This window comes from Euprymna scolopes, chromosome 18 (genome assembly GCF_053919585.1).
Source record: "Euprymna scolopes isolate OS-2025 chromosome 18, ASM5391958v1, whole genome shotgun sequence".
In the NCBI taxonomy this organism is placed as follows: domain Eukaryota; kingdom Metazoa; phylum Mollusca; class Cephalopoda; order Sepiida; family Sepiolidae; genus Euprymna; species Euprymna scolopes.
This window is the reverse complement of record NC_136499.1, coordinates 43,092,356-43,116,975: the sequence shown is the minus strand read 5'-3', so window position 1 is coordinate 43,116,975 and position 24,620 is coordinate 43,092,356. Positions and strand designations below refer to the sequence as shown.

Genomic DNA, 24,620 nt, shown 5'->3' with positions numbered 1-24,620 from the left:
CTTGTTTGTCAGACTGAATTATCACACATCTATTTCACATTAAAACATGATAAAACTCAATAATTTGAAAAAAATCTGTTTTTATTGGAGGGGCGGGCACCCGACTTTGCCTAGTTGTAAAATACGCTTAAATATAATATTTTAATTTGTCCAGATTTCGTATATATTATAAGATTTATGATTTTAAAAGTAAAAAAAAAAAGTATTTGGGTACCTTCAGTTAGAATCGAAACCAAAAGCAAAACTGTAGCATTCAAAGCTGGTAATGTTACCACTGCACCAACGTGACACGCATATGAACTGATTTAAAATAGTGCAAAATGTATAACCATTTTTTTCAATTTCGACCCATTAAAAACTATTTTAACTGGCTAAAGACCCATAAAAAAACGGTCCATAAAAAATTCAATCATTTGAGGTTGTGAGTCTCTAGCGTTGCTCTGTGACTTTTAGTTTTGGAAGAGATAGAGTTTGAAAATATGGAGACAGACAGACATAGTGAGTTTTATAAATTAGATTTTTCTGCTGGATCCTTTTTAATAATTTTTTTGAATTGATACTAATTTCACCATGACATGTAACTACGTAATGTTTTTCTCTGAAATGCATTGGTTACAAAAAAAACAAAAAACACCAATATAAACAAGCATCATTTTTTTGCCCATTTTTACAATATCCAAGAAAAAAAAAAAAAATACCAATGATTTATAATCTCCCATATTTTATTTACAATTCAATGTTTCTCATTCGGCTAACTGCGTGAGCGAGTCGCTGTGGCATTCTTTCAGAAACTTCTCTCATTTCATTTGGTTTCGCTTTGAGCAACAATTTCAGGTTTCCCATTTGATCCGCACTGAGACCCAGATCATCCAGCACATTGCATAAGTAATCTGAAGGAGAAGAAGAATGGAATCTTCATATGAACTTTGCAGAAATAAGGAATAAAAACTAAATGACAAATAGTTTTACCAGCAGTAATGAAGGTATCCGAATTTTTAAAGGTCTTCCATTCCCTTTTTACTTTCTTTGCGTATTTTCATATACATTTCCCAATCTGTCAATCATATTGTATTATTTAAAAGGAAAGATTGAGGGAAATATTTCTGTTTATTCACAATCAAAATAGAAATAATAAAAAAATAAATGAACAGTAGTTGTTCCAGGCACTAAGGAAGCCACTTTTAAGATTATTGATACTCTTGTCTAATTTTGCATACTTTATATACTAAGAATATGCGTTTGAGAAGGGCAGAAACAATTGTATGTAAATAAAAATTGTTTTATGAACTTATGAAAGTTTGTTCTCTTTATTAATTAAAGTTTACAGAACATTAAAAGAATATATATATATTTCTGTGGAAATATATTTTTTTATAATATATACCAATCCTTATTTAAGAAGCTCAATGTAATTACAGAGCAATATAGTGAATAAATGACAAAAGACTATATTCCAAAGTTCATGATGTTAACCATCTTATAATTTATTCCTTTAATTCAGCTGACATTTACAATTCTTGACAATATCTGTTTCGTATTGCAAAATCAATCACTTAATTATTATATCAATCAGTGAATCTATTATGATGAGTTAAAGGCATAATAGATTCACTGATTGATATAATAATTAAGTGATTGATTTTGCGTTACGAAACAGATATTGTCAAGAATTGTAAATGTCAACTGAATTAAAGGAATAAATTATAAGATGGTCAACATCATGAATTTTGTCATTTATTCACTATATATATATATATATATATATATATATATATATATATATATATATATATATATAAAATTTGGAGTTAAATTTAGTAAATTTAAAAAATTACAAATTTGTTATTCAACAAGAAATACAAAATTTTAAAGGAAAAAAAATTTTAAAATTTTGTTTTCCTTGTTGAATAATAAATTTGTTGTAATTTTTTTAATTTACTAAATTTAATTCCAAATTTTCATTTATACTATTATTTTATCTCACATATTGAGCTTTTTTATCTGCTTGGGATTGTCTTATAACTATTGATACTAATATTTATACGGACTTTAATTTTACAGTATTATATAATCTATAATCTGAAAGTATTTAAAAATATCAGTTATATATATGCTTTTAATTTCAAGTAAGCAATTTAGATGGTCATGACACAGATAATGCCAATATTTCAGTCAAATCTCATTCGATAACCCAATTTAAATAAAAGTATATCTTGCTCTTTTAATTGAGCAATATTAATAACTTCATTAAATTCATTGTTTTTTTTATCTTTGGATATCTTTAACCTAGAAACATATTTGATTTAAAAAAAAAAATTATATATGCATATGTGGTAAAATAGCTCTCAGGAGAGTTCACAGACAAAATAGTGTTAGGAACATCTGATTGGGATCACACAAACATTACCATAAGCCAAATAAAAAAGCTAAAATACATCAACATAGAATTTTCAAAACCCTTATCCATAATATTAGCTGTAGAATTTCAAACCTATCATCAATTATTAACCAGATCGCCGTCTACAATGGAGCACTCTGAAAAAGTGAATTCAAAGAGAAGATTCACTATATATCTACTCCACCTCCCAGCTTAAATATTCTGTTTTAATATACCGGGTGGAACGAGAAAAGTGTCACCCTGAAGAAAACAACAATACAGCTTTATTTTAAAACTTATCGATAAACTCAATTCAGGTAACTTAATTGAACTTAGTAGAACTGACATCTATTCAATGTAGCCACCTTCAGCCTCAATCACTGCCTCGATATGGGTCCAGAACTGGGAGATTCGCAAATACTCGGCAGATAGCAGCGATCAAGCTGATTTCGGGGATCATGTTGGTGATGTTCTCAACATATGACCAAACGAAGTAGTCCAGTAAGTTCAGGTCAGGGGAGGAGGGGGGGGCAATGAGAGAAGGGTACAAAGTCGTAGCAGACTTTCTGAAGCCAAGCCTGGGTCTCTTTGAACTTGTGGGCTGACACCAAGTCCTGCTGCCACACCCAGGGATCTGCTAATGGCCACCAGATTGCATCAGGGGATCACCACACTTTTCAGCACATCCAGGTACACTTTGGTGTCGACTTTGAAGATATAAGGTTGCATGATGTGGCCCTCACTTGAAATCACACCAAAAAACATAACCGTGGCCGGAAACTTTGTTTTCATCACCCTGAGCACGTCCCTGTAATTCATGGCAATCCAGAGATGCATTTTGAGAGTGTTGGCAATGGTCCTGTTCTCATAACTTGGATCGGTAGAGAGCAGGAGTTGTACAGCGGTGCATCTCCGATCTTGCTCATTAGACATTGTGTAACTTTCAGACATGATAAAAGACTCCTATTGCTCTTGGGATTTGTACACAACTGGCCAACTAGTACATGGTCGGCAACAAAAAACAGAAAACTGATTTTTATCGAACGGAAATGGAATCATGCAGTCTTTTCTAGGGTGACAATTTTATCGTTCCACCCTGTTTTAAAGCGTATTATTATACCTTAGTATCATTGAAGGTCAATTCATATTTCTTGGAATTCAAAATGTATCTATTTATAAAGGAGAACTTTGTGTCCGCTAGTGTCTCTCCATTATGACGACCACTGCTACCACCACTGTTAAACGACTTCACTATTTATTAAGCAAGTACTTGCAACATGCCAATGAGAGACTCTGCTATTTTCTGTAAGCACAATGTTACATATTTACCTATGTCTGTGACCAATTGTTTGGTTCCATGAGGACTGAGTTCAGGAATTTTAAGAATTTCTTCACAGTACAAAAACATTGTTCCACGTGTGATGGACTGCAACCACAAATCAGCACTGTGCTCTGGAATATCTAAAAATAAAATTAAAAAATTATCACATAAAAATTACATCAAAACAAAAACTTGCAACAAGAAAACACAAAAACTTTGTACTTACGTGTTAGGTTAAAAGAAACAGACATAAAAAAATTATGCAAATTTCATCAGTATTTTTATTTAAAAAAAGATCAAATAATTCTTGGCGAAAAAAAAGAGGGAATCTTCTAATGGAATAGCAGTATTAGAAACATTGGTCATGGAATGTGAGAACTAAAGGACAAAATAGGAGATGGGGAAACAACAATTATGGAGCTGCCTCTCTATTTTAAATCGTTTTAATGACTGACGAAATGGAGATGGTTGTGTAAGGTTTGTTTTCACAGAGTTTCTTTATAAAACTATGAAAAATGAGGTCATTATCTAATCAATATGAAATTTTCACCGATTATTAAGTGAAGAATGAACTTTATAAAGGTCTAATTTTTTTTTTTCATAATTGATATATATATATATATATATATATATATATTTGCTTACATAAACTCTATCTTCTTCATTTGTGGTCACTCCTACCCTTAAAATAAAAAGCCAGAATTGGACATATATTTCCTGAAGGGTGGGGGTGGGGGCTGAGGATTGTAGAAAAAAAAAAAATTAAAAAAAGAATTCAGCTGCTTTTCAAATTCTTAAATTGAAAATCCAAATTTTGAATGTGTTTAGTTTTTCATCTTATGTTTTTTGAAGTGTGAAATTTGTTGGATATGATATTAATGATTATCTTTCAGATTAGTCTTACATTATTTTTACGCAATCTTAAAAATTTATTTTTGAAAGCCCAATTTTGCCAATAAAGCATTAAATAGAGAATGCTTTGATGAATACATACCACAAAAAGAAAAAATATATATATACCACTGTGGAAGTTTAAAAATTACAATAATTGTTTCTGCAATTTGTCGTTTACGTGCATTGCCGCTATGTAAGGTGGCGGACAAGGACTACAGACAAAAAAATATAAAGCTAAAAATAACATAGGGTATTTAACCATAAATGCTGTTTCGAATCATAATTCAATTATAAAAACATACTGTATTTGCCTGTTTGGTTATATTAAAATTTTAAAATTTATGGAAATGCTTAAATAAATATTTAGACACATCTACGCTGTCATACTTTGAAATATCTTAAAATCCGTCTTTGCACTGTTGTCAATTTGTTCATGAAACTTGTAATAAAAAATGGAATTATTTGAAATTCAGGCACTTATAATATTTTTGCATATTCTTATAGCAAATCATCCTATATCTTATTTAGACATAAAAAAAGTTGGTGTTTATGTATTTTTGGAACTGTGATATTTTTAAATAGTTTTTTCAGGTTAAATTCAAGTTTCACGATATCTTTTTTTTAAAAATTAAATTGTTAGGCGGAAGCACAGAATAATTACAAACACCTTCCCTTCCCGATGTTAAGAATAGCTTTCGAAATAATGTTATTATTTCAGCGTGGTACCAAAAAGTTTAATTGATTCCAAAACATTTAAAAAAATATTTAAATTTTATTTTTGTCTCCAGCAAAAATTACAAAAATTTGATCAAGTATGTTTTTTTTTTTTGTAAAAATATAAAATTTTAAATTCGATTAAAAATTCTAAAAAAGTATATTATTCTGCCTTTAATATGATAAAATTCAGGGTTTTATCTTTCTAGAAAAAACGAAGTTGTTCAAAAATAATGAATTTAAATAAATTCTAATTAATTTAAAAAAACATTAACTGGGGTTTTCTCAGTCTATTGGTCATCACTATCTTTAATCCTCACATGCAAGTGACATTTTTGATAAAAGGAGAAAAATGGCTGTTTTCTGAATTACCTGTTGTTTTGAGTGGATGAGATGTGAAGACCTTCAGGCCTCTCATAATATTCATCATCATTCAACTCTAAAAAATCCAACAGTGGCTACTGACTTTATAACATTTAATACATTTGTTCAACTATTCTTCGGATTACTCTCTATATTGCTTGCAACAAGAAAACACAAAAACTTTGTACTTACGTGTTAGGTTAAAAGAAACAGATATAAAAAATTATACAAATTCCATCAGTATTTTTATCAAAAAAAAATAAATAAATAAAATTTTACTGACAATCTTGGCAGCGATTTTTGGCCTTAGGAAGGTCAAAGGACACAATTCAAACTTTAATTAAAGCAAGGAGAAAGTTAATAAAACCCTCTCTCCCCATGTTAAGAATGTCTTTCTAAATCTGAATGGTATTTATTTTTTAAAAACAGAAATACTGGATGAATTTGTGTAAATTTTGGCATACAATTTTTTTTTTAACCTAACAAGTAAATACATAAAAGGTTTTGTGTAATTTTATTTTTTAGATATTGGTATTAATCTGGAGAAGCACCATTGGTCCTTCAGTTCCAGCAATAAACTTCAAAAACTGTCACGAAGCTGCTGACATGTACGCAAATGACCAAGCCGGTGTGCCAACATAGAAAAAAGAGAAGAAAAAGAAAAGTGGAGAGAAAAAAGGAACCGCATGGTGATCACAGAACTTGGAAGCATGAGTCAGTGCGAAAGGAACTTTTAAGAAAAGATACAATCCAAACTTTGAATCAAAAATGGTCAGACGACCGTGTTGTGGGGCGAGCTGCAGACATAGCAGTGGAAAGAAAAAGCGATTTAAGAAAAACTTGTGTATCGAAACAGCAAAGTGAAGATGGGCTGACACGAGAGATTTGAAACCGGCGGAACGACAGGACAAGCAGACATGTTAATGTGGGAGAAGAAAAAGTTAACTACTTGGCGAACGAAGAGACTTGTAAAATCAAGAAGCAGGCATAGTTTAGAAAGTACCATGAATAAATGCCTTTTATTTCAACAGTCAAATTTCTGCTTTTCTTTCCTTTGTTTCTTTGCGAGACTTTTATATACAACGTGTGGGTCCATGTTAACATGTAACTACAATGTTACAAAATCCCAAATGTGTTTTATATTTTTCCTTCACTTGATTTAAAACTTTTATTTCATTTTCCTTCCACAACATTATACAATGAACGGATCAGCAAGTTATTGAAACCACCCTATTAACCTAAGTGTTGTTTATTAATCACACTCTTTCTCTCGTTTGCTGATAAAGTTTTTCCCCCCCCTCATCATTATACTGAATGAACAATTTATATTGCCCTAGTGATCTATCACTTCCATCTGTGTGTATATTAAGGTCATCATTATATAGGGGTGGTAAACGGATATGCCAGTCACTTCTGTGAGCAAGAGCAAGGCATTAACATTCTTTGGGCACATCAAAAAGTCTGGAAATGAATTGTCTAAGATATGCCTACAAAAGATAATAGAAGGGAAACAAAAACAAGGAAGGCTGTGCAAACGCTGGTGTGACAACGTTTACACGTGATCACAGCTACGTTTAAATCAATTTAATTATGATGGCAACCTTCTGTCTAATGAAACAATGCCATTCTACTTCTAGTCTTGTGCAGTGCAGCAACTGCAGCATCTACTATGACTATAAACTCGAAGCTAGAGTTATATTTCTGAATGCAGGTCTGGGCAGATAAGTAGACCTAGATTTGCCCAGTTATGAGCCCCTCTTGGCATTGCAGACAAAGTTCAATAAAAAGCAAGCTAAAACAATCAGAGTCAGCGCAGTTGCAAGAGTTGTCGGAAAGATGTTGCAGTGCTTCACTATCCACTTATTGAGACTCCAAACTGGATTATTTGTTAGAGTTTGCTCCCTTAGCTTTTGCCTTTCCCAAGGCATCTACAAGGCAGTAGAGCTATTTGCTTATAGCTGGTGAAAATTTGGAAATATTTACGATTTTTAATGAAAATAACGAAGATCCTCATCATTGTTATGATCGTATCAAAAGAAAAGTGATATCCCTAAGTGATTCTTCTTAAAAAGAGTTGCATGAATTCCATAACTGTGAAAATTTGAAAATATTTTCAATAAAATAACTTAATTGTATAACAAAGTAAAAAAAATAACAAAATCATTGGAAAATACTTTTATGTCAGTGTGCAACTGGTGTACATGGAGATAGCAAAACAAAGGATATATTTAGTGAAGGAAGAGTGAGCAATTTTATATATATACAGATTCACCCCCCCCCCCAAAAAAAAAAACAATGCCTCCTGTGCACACTTTTGTCATTTTCTTCATTAATTCATCAACTATCCTTATTTTACCGAACATATCGGAAACAATACCTGTGAACACAATTATATCTCATTAATGGGAGCTTCAGCAAAGAATATACTGTCAAACATTACTACAATATTGTCTGCAAGGACCAATGGTATAATGGATAAAATACTAGGTAAATTCAGTTTAAAGTTACACTCTTATGGAGGTTGAAGGTTCAATCCTCACTGCGGGCAATACTAAAAATACAACTGTGAATAATTTAAGACTTCTACTCAATCATGACTGAAGAAATGAGAACATGCTACCTCTGTGGATTAAATAACGGTTTCTGTTCGAATTTTGCGCAAATTCCAGCGTTCGACAGAAAGATTTCTCAAGTTCAACAGAATATACCTTAAAAAGATAGGGGATCACATCAGCTGAAACGTTATGAGAATAGCACTCAAGATAAAAACAGTAGTCCGAATAATTCAAAACACTGGCTTGTTCAAGAAAGTGCAGGGTATTTTCGCGCATCAGTTCAAATGTAAAAAAACCTCTTCAAGAGCAGCATTCAAGCTTGGGTTTGTAATTCCAAGAACTATGAAACAATAGAGAACTTCAATACAGCCAAGTGACACTTGTTCAAGTTACTCTGAATATCTCAAGTAGTGTTCAGTTAAGCTGGTCGACATTTTGGAAAAGCATCTAAAAGGCATAAAAATAAACTGCAGAACCTGCATATGTCGCTTATTGTAAAGTTCAGGTTCAAACAAGATGGAATTAACTTTCAGACTTCAAATCTGTTGCTGAATTGGTTGAAAAATAACTTTTTATTTTAGCTCCCTACATTAAATGGCTTCATGTCTTGTCTGAAGCAATTTCCATTAAAAAAATCTTGCAGAAAATGAAGACATGAGACACGTAAAATTTGGGACCCATTTCATTTTTTGGGGGTGGTGAGTGATGATGGTGGTGGTGGTGGTCACCTTGTAGTCTTACCTTGATCTTCTGTATATGGCAGTTTTCCATGTTGCAAAGCCACTGTAACCGCAGGGTTATCATGCATGATGTAAGGCTCTAATAACTGAGGTAACGTCATCAAATACTGGCCAACCTGGAATAATATTGTCAAACTTTAGTCAAATTACTTATCGCATGAACTTTTGAAAATAAATCAAAAAGCAAATATTCTTGTACGTCTAATAATATAACATCAAATGTAAGAAATATAAGTTTCATATTTTTAAGTCCATGGAAGCATTTCTAAGTAAAAAAAAAAATATACATTTTGTTTTTATTATTTAAAGTGAGCAGACGTAGACTAAACTCTTTCCCAGTTATTGAACTTTATTTGAGCCTCTTACAAAATTAAAAAGATAACTTCGAGATATGCGATGGAACATTTAAGTAGTCTCTCAGGACTTGTTCTTACAAATGGTTATCATTATGATACAAGTGAAAATCAACTCGTCTATGAATTTTGGTTTCAGAAAATTTGGAACCATGGAAATTGTTTTGCTGGTTACCTGATGTAGCTAGCAACATTTAACCGCTTATGGTGCAAAACTTTTCTTGTGTAGCAGACAGCATCATCTATATTTGGCAAAAAATGCAAACACTCATAAAATAAACACCATGTGAATGCATATTAACCTCCTATGACACTTTGTGAAAGAAACTATCCAGAGTCAATTTAACTCATTGTATTTAGGCAAATTTTATTGACAGGCTACTATAAACAGAGTAGAAAGTGGAACTTGAGTTTACTTTCGGCAGCCGAGTAACTCTTGCTTCCCTTATTTTGTCCTTTAGTCCTCACATTCCATGAGCGATGTTTCTGAGAAGAAGTAAAAATTGCTGGTTTCTGGGTCAAAATCTATTCCATCTAACCCTCATTGTTGTCAAGGTTTTGACTTTGAAGTCATTTTTTTTTTTTTTTAGTTCCTTACATTAAATGGGTTCATGCCTTGTCTGGAGCAACTCCTCCACCCTACTAAAAAACAATCATGTGAATTATGCTGATATTAACACCAAAATTATTAAAAAAATAATTAAATAATGATTGATTCACCTTATATAAAATGAGTAGTGCAGTGTGATGATGTATTGAAGTGAAACCTATCCTGTGAGGGTTGAAGACACGTGTTGCATGGAAAGAAATCATAAGAGAAATGATACGGTGGATATTTAATGCAAATCTTAAAGACAGGCTTAGATCTGAACTCAGAGGAAGATTAAATTTTGACAGTATAAGGAATTTAATTGATTTGAATACTTTGCAAGAATTGATTAGCACGTTTTTTTGGTTTATTATTTTTTTAAAGGAAATTGCTCCAGACGAAGCATGAGGCCATTTGATGTAAGGAGCTAAAAAAAAAAAAATACTGTTTCAAGGTAAAAAAACGAGCTAACAATAAATGTTAGATGGATAGATTATTCCGAACCATAAAACAGCAATTCTTTCCTCTTTGTCAGAAACATCACTTATACAGAATGTGAAAACTAAAAGACAAAATAAAGGAAGTGAGAGTTACAAAACTGCTGAAAGTAAACCCAATAGTCCACTAGAACAATCGAGGTAACACTTGGTGTTACAATTTGCTGAGGAGAGAGTTCTTACACAGAAATTGATGCAATTAAATATACTAGCATATATTTGGAACAATATATTACAGAAAAAGAAAATCTATGATCCCCCCCCTCATCAAAGTTTCACACAAAAAACCCAAAAAAACACTTGTCTAGCTATAACCATTATCAATAATTTCTCTCCACTCTCTATCTGTGCCTAAATCTAAACGTAGATTCCATGAACTAAGCTTCTTTCCTAAAACTGGCAGCCTGTAGAACTGTTCCGTTGATCTGCTTTGCAGCTGACAACAATATGGTTGTCTTTAAGTCCAATGTAAACAAATTTTTGCAAGACCGTCCTCTTAAATAATCAAATTATACCAAATTCCCACTACTTACGATTACTGCACTATTGTCTTGATGTCTATTGTACACCCATTAACCCTTATCCTAGAGTGGCTTTCGGGCCTTGATAATGTGGTGACTGCCTTGCAATAATAAAAAAAAAAGAAAAGACAATTCATATGAATCATGAAAAATGTTTAGAAAATATAACAGGGTTGTTTTGTTTATGAACAGGCAAACCTGTGAAAATGGAAATAACATCTGCAGAGATCAGTTAGAATCAGGTGTGAGTGTCAACAAAATCTGGTCAAAGTACCATGTTTATGGGAATGATGATTAATAAAATTCAAACTGAGGTTATAAAATTACAACAAAAACAAAAAAAATGTATTAAGAATAATGTAAAATAATTATTTGAATTGAAAAAAAAAAAAAATTTTAATGAAAAATTGATCAGGTTTTCTTTAACTATCATGCATATTTATGTAAAATAATAATTTAAGCTAACTTTTTTAAAAAGCCAAGTATATTTTAAGTCCAAACTGAAAAAAAAAAAAAAAAAAAAAAACAGAAGCCAAATTTAGCCATCACAATGCAACTGGCAACTGTTGATGGTAGGAAAGAAGGTTTACTAAACAAAAAAAAAAAAAATACAAAGTAAACAGTAATTTAGCAATCACTAGGTTGCGCAAGCAAGTTTCATGAGATCTCATTAATTCTTATATATATATATATATATATATATATATATATATATATATAATAGAAAAAGTAATATGGTTAAGCTTAAACATGGAAAAGTAAAGAACTAGTTCTTAAAACTGGAAAAGAAAAGGACAAGATATTCTAGTAAAAAATATAAATTTATAACTTAAAATATTTCAGCATTAAGAATTGATTATATAATGTTATAAATTGAATTTAAAAAAAATTCTCAATGCTGCAATATTTTAAGTTATAAATTTATATTTTTTACTAGAATATCTTGTCCTTTTCTTTTCTAGTTTTAACAACTAACCCTTTACTTTTCATGCTCGCATTTTTCTATTCTAATCCATGATTTTTCCAGGCTTCCAGTAAATTCACTTGTTCTTTATTTGATTTCAGTCTTATTTTTGTCCCCCATAAACATAACATACATATATATAATGACAATGTACAGCACACTTCTGCTTTCAATAAAATCCCCCAATTATCTCCCTTTCATTCTCTGTTTCACTTGTTACTCCTCTTTTTGCGATGGAAACCAGTCATAAAAAATGTCGCTCACCTCTTTACGTTTTTTAAGATTTTGAATACCAGTAAATTCATCATAAATTTTGTTTTACTGAACAAAAATTGAAATTTTTTTTTTCATAATGTAGCTGAGAAAGTGATCTATAAACTGTAATAATTGTTTGAAATTTGGTCAAAAAATGAGTGAGTGGTAAAGCTTTAAAACAGTTCTAAATGACTAAAACTGCCACTTAACCATTTATTAAAACACTAGTGTTTTTATATTAACATTCAAACACTGCCGTGTTTGAATGTTAATATAAACTAAAAATCTTGATATTGAAAATTTATTCAAATTTAAAAAAAAAACAAAAAACTTAAACCTATAAGGAAGGTATACAAAATTTTAATTATTCGAAAAGGAACACAAATAACTATATATATATATATATATATATGTATATATATATAAACAGGTTATTTCATTCTCCTTATCTAGGTAGTATATGACAGTTTTTCTTTCAAGTTGATATAACACAAAAGCAATTAAAATAGAAAATTTTGAATAATTTTTCTTAGAACAAGTGAAGCATGCATGGTCCCCCGTGAGTGTACAGTGAACGAACTCCCCCCCCCAATGACTAGGTTCAGCATTGCCCCCCCCCTCCCGTTTAGCCACAAAAGTCCCCAGGGGATGTCAAATCCTGGTGAAAATAAACAAACGGTGTAGTTTTAGGCCTTAACATATGTAAATTTGAGTTCTACCCCATGTAAAAAATAAAGAAATGACTAAGTTCATCATTGCCCCACCCTTCTAATTTAGTCCCAAAAGTTCCCAAGATCTTAACATATTTAAATTTGAGTTCAGCACCATGCAAAACTGCTAAATAGACATAAACAGAAAATTTTGGACAAATATGGTAAAATAGTCCCAAAAATGGAGTGTTTTTATTAGCCCTGAAAGAGCTCCTGGGGTACACCCAAGAGTTATCGTGAAGTATAGACAAACAAAATTATTTAGAAATCAGTTAGTTAGAACTTTTCAGAAAGTTTTATAAAAATCCAAAGCATCAATTTATTTTAATTAGCACAAAAGTGTCAATTTTTAGCTATTTTAACACAAAAAGCACTCCTAGGGGGCAACCGGAGTTTTCCTGGAAAATCCATTTTGTTACTTTTTTTTACTCATATCATGTTTAATGTTTGTGCAAAATTTCAAAATATTCCAAGGCGTAATTATTGAGAAAAATGCAGACACACAAATGGACAGAGGTGAATTTACAGGTCCACCCTCCTTTTGTCAGGGGACCAAAAAGAAACTTACCTTTGTGATGTATTCTTGCGGTGAAAGACTAAATGTGGGCAAATCTGAAGTTATCGCACTCCCTGCACTTTGTGAGGTCCAAACCTGTAATCAATTTTAAAATAATTGTCATTGTAAAACATGAATGTAACTATATTTTTTTTTCCTTTTAATACTGAAATTCTATTTTCTCGTTTTGTTGATATTAACCTAAAAGCCACCAAAAGGGCGGCTTTTTAATGTAATCCTTGCTTTATTTAAGCATCATACTAAGTTTTTATTTATCTACCTCCTATAGCAGGAAGACAAGACACAAAGTTAGGAAAATACGATTTGAAAAGTCTGCATCTTAGAGGAAAAGCACTCTGGCTGAACAAAATTGGCTGGGCAACCCTGCTGACATTCCCCAGTAAGGGCATCTCAGGTGATTAGCAACAAACCAAATCTTTCTCAAACGGCAAGAAGATAAAGTCTGGGAAGGTGGACATCCTAGAATTGCATAGAATCATACCATAGACTGACAGAAAACAAGTGATTCTCAAAAGTGGCCAAGAATCTATTGATCTGATTTTGGTATGAACTAACCCGAAAAGGTTTTGGCATCCAAAAAGCTCTTGAAATTCAAATTCGGTGCAATTCTACTCAATAGCTTTTGAGACTACGTGTTTATTAATATTTTAAAAATTTATATTATGGTTCGTGTTTAGAATTCCCCGATATTAAAAACAAAAATAAAGAAAAAAATCTGTATGAAACGAAAATGCCATATTCCAAAAATCACAAACTGATCAAGTACTTTTATTTTTAACTCAGAAAATCAAACTTCATGAATGAGCACAGAAAGACGGTCTCACATTGCCATCTTGAAGAAACAAAGGGAGATAACTCAACAATAATCCAAACTTGCGAGATCGGCCTTGTAATGTCTATGATTTTCCATTAATCGCTTTAAATCATTTAAAAATGATTTTCTTTAAAAAAATAAAACTACTTGATCAATTTATGTAATTTTTTTGGAATATGATCGTTTGTTCTCTAATGGATATATGCATCATAAAAATTATTCTGGATTTTTGTTTTTTTAATATATGGAGAATTCTGGACAACCACCTATACTACTACTTCCATGTTAATTTGCTTGATAATTCAAAACAAGCCAAAACAATTGATACATATCTTTGATGCCTTTTAATTAAAAACTTCATTTAAAATTAATGGTATCAGATTAATGTTCACTTTTGGAAATCTAATATATAAAAGGCTATATGTCTGTCCGTCTGTTTCCATATTTTAAAACTTTAGCTCTTCCGAAACTAAAAGTCACAGACCGGTGCTAGGGGCCTCAAATGATTGGATTTTTTATGAACCGTTCTTTTATGGGTCTTTAGCCAATTAAAAAAGTTTTTAAGGAGTCAAAAATGGGTCCAAATTGAAAAAAAAAATCGTTATAAATTTTGTACATTCATCTTAGTTTATTTTTAATTTTTAATCAGTTGAAATACATGTCATGTAGGTACAGTGGTAACGTCACCAGCTTTAAATGCTTTCGGTTTTGATTCTAGCTGATGGCACCCAAATACTTTTTATTTTTTTACTTTTGAAATCATGACTCTATAATAATATATACAAAATCTGGACAAATTAAAATATCATATTTAAGCGTATTTGATAATCGGGTAAATAATACTAGTAATAAAATAAAAAAATCTTGGATCAACAATATTTAATGGGTTCATGTTCAATTGCATTATTTTTCTGTCAAATGTTGTAAAAATTGGTTAAATAGGTTTTGCATAACTCCTAATTAACATTATCTATTATATAAATCTCACCTGTCTGTTTAAATGTATGTATGTATATCTGCCTACAACTTTTGACAGAGGCGACGGATTTTCACGAGATTGATATCATTTTGAAGCTTGACCCTTCGGCGACAAACATCGAAAAATTGGCCAAAAACATTAATTCCTTTACCCTCAATTGGGCACTTTTCTACAGGGAGGGGTCGCTTTTTCGAAAGTCATCCCCTCTTTTCAATTTTTTAGCCTTAATTTTAACATATGTCACTTCCAGTTTGGCGATGGGTGCAACAGCAAAGATGTCACTTTTTTTCATGTTCTTTTCTGTCTTTGCAGTATGGGTTCGAGCTTGCCTGCCTATTACAACTTTTTTTTTTGCTCAACACACACCTCCAAACACTCGGGCAACACCAGGCACCCAGGCTAGTACTGTTATATAAATCAGGTTGTTGATAACAAAGAAACAAACACACAACAACCTCTTGGGAATAGATAAGTCTTTCTTTATTAGTTGTTGTTGCAGGTTTATAAAAAAATCTTTCATATATCTTTGACAATTTTATAACTGGATTCTGCAGATACTGACACAAACATATGATATAATCTTTGCTGCTACTATGTATGCTATACTACAAAGTGAGACACAAGCTGCCTATACTTGCTGCTGCTGCTGCTACTACAATCAACACCAACCTTATGAAAAACATTAGTCTTTTTTTTATTAACTGGTTTTATGAATTTCCGAAGATTTTACATTTATTTTTAATGATTTTGTAACAAAATTCTTCAATTGAAGGTCAGATAAAAGGCAAAGAGAAAATTAGTGCCAGAGATTCTACAGACAATTCTACTCATTTTTTTGTATTTGCTTGTGTGCACTTATTTCTTATGACAAAATTTGCAATTTTTTCTGCAACCCAACCATATTTGTGTGTAATAATAAGCACACGTGCATATATACATCAACAACTCTGACGCACTCCTTTTTTGTTGAAACCACTGTTCACCATTAGATGGTGTTCAGCATTGAATATACCTGACCGTTCATTTTCATCTTCATCTTCAAACTAATAAAGACCAACTTGCTCCCTGCATTGCCCAACTGTATTACTAACATGCAAAAATTTAAATGTAATGTGAACAAACATTTTGCTGTGCAACTTTCCACCAAGGTTGCCCTCTAAAAGTCTAGACCCCTATTACAGTGGTTCCTTACACTTCAATGGCAAGATATTTTGCTCAAGGGAAGAAAAAAAAAAAGTTTTTTCATTCAACAGATTTTCTTTGGAAATCATTTCCTTAGTTGAAGGCAAGATTTTTATTTTTTATAAGCTGGATGCTTTTCCTGATGCCAACTTAGCGGGGTGATAGGGACCAGTGTTTTTATTGGGTTGTGATATCATTAGGTGATGGGCTATCATGTTTCCTAATATTATTATTCATACTAGAATTGTATTATGTTTAGAATCGGGTGTTTATTCCTCAACTCACTTGACTTCCTGTAAAACATCTATTATTTGGATTAACTGTAAAAGATCATTAAATATTCTGCAAAAAGTAGAAAACAGGTTTAAAAAAAAAAAAACACCTAAGAAAGGAAAGAGAAAAAAAGTATGTACCTCCATTTCTGCTAATCTCACCAAATGTTTTTTCAGTTGAGCAAAAACAATATCAAATCCAAATTTGTGAACTTCTTGGCTCAGTTTATGCATTTCTTTGCAAACATCAGACAACACAGATGGAGTGTCACCTTCAAATGGAAATAAAAGGCAGAAAAGATTAAAAGCCAAAATACAAATACAACTCCGAAGCAATCTTAAGAAAAAACAAAAACAAAAAAAAAACAGGTGCTTATTCAAATTGGTACGTATGGCAGCAATCTTTATATCTATAAAAGTGAAATTGTGTGTCTGTGTGTGTACATTTCCCTACCAAACTACTCTGTCAATTTTCAATCTACAGACTCGAGATTTGACATAAGGGTTAAGATTTGGGAAAATCTTTTTAATCCGTTTTTAGCCAGAAATTTGGCAGTCAAGGGGTCAAAGTTCAACGATTTCACCATTAAAAACTCTACCAAACTCATCCGCCAATTTTGGGTCTAAACACTTGAAATTTTAGATGTAGGTTACTTGGACATGGATCAAACTTTTTAATTAAATTTGAGTCCAAAACAATAAATGTTAAGGGTTGAAAATTGGGGTTAAAATTTTTAAAACTTTGACCTCTGCAGTCTCTACCAAATTACTTTACCAATTTTTGGTCTAAACATTTGAAATTTTACATAAAAAGTATTCAGACATAGGGCAAGTCTTTTTTAATTGGTTTTTGGTTGAAAATTTGGCTGCCAAGGAGGCATAGATCAAAAGATTTAACTTTTGCAGTCTCTAGCAAACTATTCAGCCAATTTTTGGTCTAAACATTTGAAATTTTACATAAAGGGTATTGTTGTTGAGCTGGATTAAATCCGACGATATGAAATAAAATGGAGGTGGAAGGACCTGGATACTCAACGTCAATGACGATCCCTCTTGAAGAAGCCCGCATAAATCGGGCGAAACGTTGAATATCCAGGTCCTTCCACCTCCATTTTATTTCATAAAGGGTATTCAAAATGCAGCAAGCTTTTAAATCAGTTTTTGGGCAAAAGTTTAGCTGCCAAGAGGTCAAAGTTGAAAGAGTTGATCTTTGCAGACTCTACCAAACTCCTGTCAATTTTGGGTCCAAACACTTGAAATTTTAGATGTAGGTTACGAGTCAAACTTTTTAATATATATATATATATATATATATATATATATATACATAAAGTTATGAACAGTACATAGAACCCGAGCAAAGCCAGGCTGAACTGCTAGTTAAAAATAAAGAAAATACAGAAAAGTCTGTATGGTGCATGTACCAGTCATGGAACGAAGAGGAAATATTCCAAAAATCACATAATTTGATCAAGTATAATCATGCCGATGAGGAGGAAAAAAGTAGTGGCCACAGTAGAATTAACGATAGACAACCGACTTTTATTGCAATTTTTATTTTGTTTTGGATAATGTTAGGAAAACAACGGAAACGTGAGATTTAAAAACAAACAATAATTTATTAACATAATGTGTATCTAAAAAAATTTTTTTATTTTTTTTTATCAGAAAACAATATTTTCAAATGATGAAAATATTTTTTTTTTTAGAAGGATCATTTTATATAAGTTAAAAACAAAATCTGAAGAATATTAAAATGACTTCAGCTTTCACTTATTGATAAAAAATGGCAAATTTGTTTTTTGAAATAAAAAAATCCTACTTGATCATTTTTTGTGATTTTTGGAATATATCATCTTCATTCCATGATAAATAGGTATACAATAAGTTTTTCTTCATTTTTGTTTATCATCATAAATGCCAATCTGAATAAGCACCAAAAAACACTACCTTCATTTGTATGTACATTATCACCTGTCACACCCATTAAAAAAAAAAAAAAAAAAAAAAAATCAGATCATCCAATTGTCACTGATAAAATACAAAAAAATTATTAATTATGTAGCATTGTTTAGTGCCATAAATTTAGATTTTAGCCCATATAACACAAACAAATTGTTCCAAAATAAAATAGACTGTCATAAATAAAATTCTTTTGTTATTTTTATTTTTTAAATATTTAGCCGACTTCCTTTCAAAAATAATGGAGCTCTTTTTTTTTTTTTTTTTTTTTTTGACTTTGTAGGCATGTATACTTATGTTGGACATATAGAGATAAAAAAAAAGATGCTCAGGATTGTTGTAGGTGAAATGGTTAATACTTTTAAATCTGTATCCAAGACAATTGCCCTTCCTGCTCCCCTCCTTTACACCTATCTACACCGCTGGACAGAGGGAACATGAATAAAGATGTTATGGTTGACGGTTTTATGAAGCCAATTTCATAGTCGACCTCAGTTGAAACTTTGTTCTTAAGCAGAACTCATTCATATTTAATCCTATAAATATGTTAAGATGCGTTCCTTATTAAATAAAATCCAAAAACAACAAAGATGAAAATGCTGATTCAAGTAATGTTTAGTAGCACATATTTCTTATACTTTTTTTTTTACTCTTATTCATTCCCAAACAAGGTGAATTGCACTTGGATGTAAGTAGCTACTATTTAGGACCATGTCTGCAAGGGCAATATGTAGGAAGTTGAGCAGTGAGATGTTTGTTCACATTACATTTTCCGAACTCAATATTTTTCAATTTTTAAACTTTAAAAATCTATCAAAATTTTTCTATTGATTCTATTTTTACGATATTTTCAGGGTCAATGTGAAATTTTATGTTCATTCCAATAAACCGAATATAATATTTTAGACAAACGTTTTTTTTTAATTCACGCCCCTCCCCATTTTCAAGTTTCTATTAAAAAGTAAATAATTAATTTACTCACAAATTGAAGAGAAAAGATCAATAAATAATATATTCAAATTTAAAACAAACAAAAAAAAACGTGTTTTTTTTAGAATTTTACCTGTAAAGTTTGAAGTTTAAAACCTTTTTTTTAAACCACGTTATTTGTTTTTTCTTTTTTTTTTTAATGGAACCTTAGTCCTTGCTCCTTTAATTGAAAAAAAAAATTAGGGCTTGAATTACATTTTTCGAGGAGTTATAAGCTTGGAAAGACAGAGGGTCGAATAATTCACGCTTCACATTTTGAAATGTCTATTAAAAAGTAAATAATTAATTTATGTACCACAGTCTTATATATCAGAAATTGAAGAGAAAAGGTCAATAAATAATATATTCAAATTTAAAACAAAAAAAAGAACTGTTTTTTTAGAAATTTACCTGTAAAGTCCGAAGTGTAAAACCTTTTTTTTTTTTTTTAATGAAACCTTGGTCCTTGCTCCTTTAATTGAAAAAAAAATTAGGGCTTGAATTACATTTTTCAAGGAGTTATAAGCTTGGAAAGATGGGGTGGAATTATTCACTATTTTCACAAAATCTTTGACGCACCTAGTGATGGACTCCAAAGCCTAGCAATCTGTAGAAATAAACTATTAGAGTAGAAGGCTTTCCGGCATATAGAGACTTCTATAGTGAAGAAGTGGAATTTTGCTGCTTGTTGGGTTAGTCTGGGATATTCACATTGAAGGGGCACAAATGCTATGAATTCGCCAGAGCTTATTCTATTAAAATATGGGCTAAGACAGGCACAGGACTGCAACATTGCATCGATGAGACAGAGGTTGGATAGTGCAGAGTCTTTTTTTAACCCTATCTAGAGGAAGATGCACCAGCCTAGATGTGGAAACAGTAACCCATGCATGGGTGAATAGTAGCTTTGTAGAGATACAGGATACTGTCAGGTGCAAATAGTTTTCTAGCACAGTAGAAAGAGCCCACCATCTCAGAAGCAGCCTTGGCAGGTCATCAACATATTTGTTCCAATTCATGTTGCCTGTGACTGTTAAGTTGAGGAGTTTGAACAAAGAGCTCACACGTAGCATATTATTAGTTATGGTAACTGGTAGTTGATAAAGTTTCTTGCAATGGTTAAAGGAAAGAAGTTTAGTCTTAGTAGCATTAACCGTTATCATCCATTTACGTCCCCATGTTGTTTACATACAACAAATGATGATAATGTCTTTGTTGTCTGATGCTATTTCTCTGTGCAAGTTGAATTATTTGTTGATGCCATGGATTGAAAGAAATGAAGAAGGCTAAACAAAGAAAGAGCTTATTATCTATATTACTACCATTTTTAAAACAGATCTTCCCTATTTGTTCCAAAACAGCAACTATTTCTAAGATATATCTCAATTTCCTTGATCATCATCATTATAACGTTTCACTCCATCGCAGGGTTCATCATTGGGTAGTGTCTGCAGCATCCCTCAGCTCTGCATTGGAATATGCCTCATTTAGAGGACAGTCTGAGAGGATGTTTGCTTCGGAAGAGCTTCATTGTTGTTACTTTTGACTGACTCATTTTATCAATGCAGGTAGAAGGATGAGTTCCTTGATGATGCTACATGATTTATGGACTTCCTACTTCTGTTTTTCTTTTCCCATACACATCAAAGCTGATTAGTTTGAACTTTCTGACATTTTCTCTGGCTATGTCCTTGACTCAAACTCAAGGTCATACAACAGTTGATATTTTTTCTTTTTCCAACACCACCATGCAGAAGAGAAACAGACATTTTGCTCAGAATATAGAAAGATTTGAATAAAGAGCAAACAAAAGGAATAAATTGGGGGGGAAAAATATCTAAAAGAGAAACCTTTAATTATTTTATTCATTTGACTGGAACAAAATAAGAATTAAATCATAAATTATGTTAGACGATTTTGGCATTTTTTTTTTTTTTTAGCTTTAGAGATGAGAATTGATTTTTGGATTATTCATCTTCAATGTTATTCTCCCAATGTGCCGGCTGATGTAACCTCTGACCTTCTTCATATGCATCTTGTCAAACTTGGGAATATGAATTGTATCAATTTATTGATTTTACAACTTCACAATTGCAACCATGAAGAATTCAAGATGTGACAATGTTTTAACATTAAAAACATATTCTCAACATTATTAGGTCAACATTTGACCCAAATACAATCTAAACTAAAAAAATAAAATAAGAAAAAAAAATGTGTCAATATTAGCATTACAAGCGTATGCCGTATTGTCATGGACATCGGCAATATTACATTTGGTCCCAAAATGCATAAGTTCTGGTTGACTATGGGAATTTTCATCTTTTACAGAAATCCAAAATCTATATGAAAAATTTTCTGAGATTTATTTCTGAGATTAATTCATATCTATTCAATTTTTTTTTCTTTGAGGGGAGTAGTAAATACCGGCTATGAATGCTCTTTAGGCATTCAATGGCTACACCCCAGATTAAGCTCTCCTTTGGTGGGGAGGCAGGTAAATACCTACTCTCAATAAAGCTATATTTAAATACCAGTATAATACTTAGTTTTGTTCATGAATAGACACCCACTGTATGATTCCATGCACCAGTTAAAAAAAAAATTGAAATTTCTACATCTTAATTTATAATTCATGGCTTATGGTAAAGAGATAATCAGATTTGACTGCATAATCAGAAAGAGCACACAATTTTACATAAGAGTTTCATGAGAAGAGCCTAGGAAACTAATGGTCTTGATAAGTAGTGCCCACCCCTCCCTCCAAAATAGTAAACAAAAAAGTTTACAGATGGATTGGTCTATTTACAAATTGTGTATAGGTATGACCATAGGATGAATATTTGCATGAAAACAACACTAATTAGCCAAGTTATAAATCTCCCTTCTCAAACAAAAAGCATCAAATTTTTATGAACATTTTACTTCTCTTGCATATCTAATTCTACAAAACTACCATCTGAGCAATTTCTTCCAGTATCATAAAAAATTTACTTAAAAACTTTATATAATCTCCAGGCACTAATTTTACACTGACTGTAAAAACAAGAAATGATTCAATTTTCTTTCAAGTTTTTAAAGACTAATAATTTTGAAACTGAAATGAGAAATGGAAGAATTCTGAAAATACCCAAGTATTGAGAATAGAATTTTAGTCGAGATTCGAACATTTCTAGAATTGTACTCACTTGTCACAACTGAACAATCATTTTCCATTCCTGAAATTAATTAAACTCAAACATTGATTTAAAGAAAAAAAAAAAAAAAGGGTGGGGGGGATTTTTTTTTATATTTATGTTTCTTAGCTTGCATTCTAGTTCCATTTCTAGTATTCAATTTATACTTTTGCACAAGACAATATTTATATAGTCAACTAAATTTTAACTATTTAATCAAGATTTTTTCAAAAGTTTGACTTATGTATTGTAAAGTAAATTGAAGATGTGTTGATTTTGAAATGCATCAAAACAAAGTTTTCTTGGGATCTTATTTCATATATAAATAACAATAATAAACAATTTTAAAAGGGGATTATCTTAACAGTTTACTGCGATTTGGTTATTTTGTTTTATGGTAAATCAATCCCTTTATGGTTATTTAATGCTAAATCCAGTAATTTCAGAAAAAGTTTTATGCTTCAAGTTCTTTATAATTGTTGTTTTTGGTTTTAAAGAACATAATCGAGTTTTCCCAAGGAAAAGAGAAAAAAAATCGCCATCAATGTTCGGTGCATTTGAGTCAGGAAGCTGATATCTTCAGACAGCCTAATCTGGTAGTATGTAGGTGATATACTGAAAAATGAGTGCCCACATGATATATTTAAGTGGTTTTATTTTTGATCTAGCAAAGAGCGACTGGCTAGAGATCAATCAGGATCTTATTGCAACTCAACTAATAAAGATATATCATCACATATTTTTTATATACAAGTAGCTGTCTGGTTTCTTTTAAGCACTTACTTAGATTTAGGAACTCTTATCTCTTGTGATGCAGGAGGCAGCCAAAATATACCATCGGTTCTGATTTGAAGCCAGATTCACAAGTTTTTTTTTCTTTTTTATACAAAGGAGTCACCAAGGCCCGAAGGTCACTCAAGGATAAGGGTTAATGAGTGTACAGTAGTCAATGGGACAATATCGTAGTAATTGTTAGTAGTGGAAATTTGGAAAATTGGATTACCTAAGGGGAACGGCTCATCAAGAACTTGTTTACGTTGGACTTGAAGATGACCATATTGTAGTCAGCTGGAAAGCAGGCAAACAGAACAGAGTTCCACAGGCATGTAGTTCCAAGAAAGAAGCTTTATTCATGGAATCTACGTGTAGGTTTAGGCACAGATAAAGAGTGGGGGAAATTATTGCAATCAAATCTCTCGATTGTTTGCTTCCAGTTTATTTTTGGTTTTCTTCTTTTTCCATCGGCAGTCTATTCAAGCAATTGGTTGGCAATTCTTTCTGGGTCTTTTAAGCACACCAATACTATGATATATCTAAAGCAAAGAATTTACTGTGACTAACAAGTCCTGATGGCATGCAACCAGAAATTCATCTTCCAAACTATCTATCATTATTTACTGAGTCTTTGATTTAAGAAGTAAAATAATACAACAAAGATAAAAAAAAATAGAAACAACAAAATTCCTTACCTTCATCAAGTAAAATCATAAATTCCTCCAAAGCATCAATGTCAATTTGGTTAGACAAAAGTAATGATGCATGTTGTTGAAGCAAGTGAAATTTCTTTGCTGTTCTGTGAAAGAAAAAAATCAAATAAAATGTCTATAATAACTGTGGCATGGTAGGACCATTTTGAACAATAATAGCATCTTTAGGTTTGTCCAAGAACTATTGCCGGCAATTAATATAAATTGTCTATAAAAGTTACCTTATGGCGAAGGAAGAAAATGAAGTATATTAAACGGATGTACGTGCATATTAAAATGAAATAAATTAAACATTGAGGAATATTAGGGTTAACAGTTAATAAGTGCTAACTTAACATTGACAGAGTTT

The 24,620-nt window shown here is 31.5% G+C and overlaps 1 protein-coding gene and 1 long non-coding RNA gene across 3 annotated transcripts in view; one reads left to right on the top strand and one right to left on the bottom strand.

Moving 5' to 3' along the window:
* The window catches only part of LOC145297597 (uncharacterized), a 32,182-nt gene extending 25,477 nt beyond the window's left edge, over nt 1–6,705 (top strand). The window contains exon 2 of the long non-coding RNA XR_013870280.1: nt 6,195–6,705. This is a non-coding gene — a long non-coding RNA (uncharacterized LOC145297597). The remainder of the gene's footprint in view (nt 1–6,194) is intronic.
* LOC145297595 (conserved oligomeric Golgi complex subunit 7-like) overlaps nt 705–24,620 on the bottom strand; it is a 93,242-nt gene continuing 69,326 nt past the window's right edge. For both annotated transcript variants that reach the window (XM_080143653.1, XM_080143652.1), the window contains exons 19-24: nt 24,254–24,357; nt 16,819–16,949; nt 13,422–13,505; nt 8,966–9,080; nt 3,707–3,838; nt 705–890 (exon numbers count right to left, since the gene is read on the bottom strand). In XM_080143653.1, the coding sequence (XP_079999779.1) occupies nt 727–890; nt 3,707–3,838; nt 8,966–9,080; nt 13,422–13,505; nt 16,819–16,949; nt 24,254–24,357 (730 nt within the window). In that variant the 3' untranslated portion in view covers nt 705–726. The remainder of the gene's footprint in view (nt 891–3,706; nt 3,839–8,965; nt 9,081–13,421; nt 13,506–16,818; nt 16,950–24,253; nt 24,358–24,620) is intronic.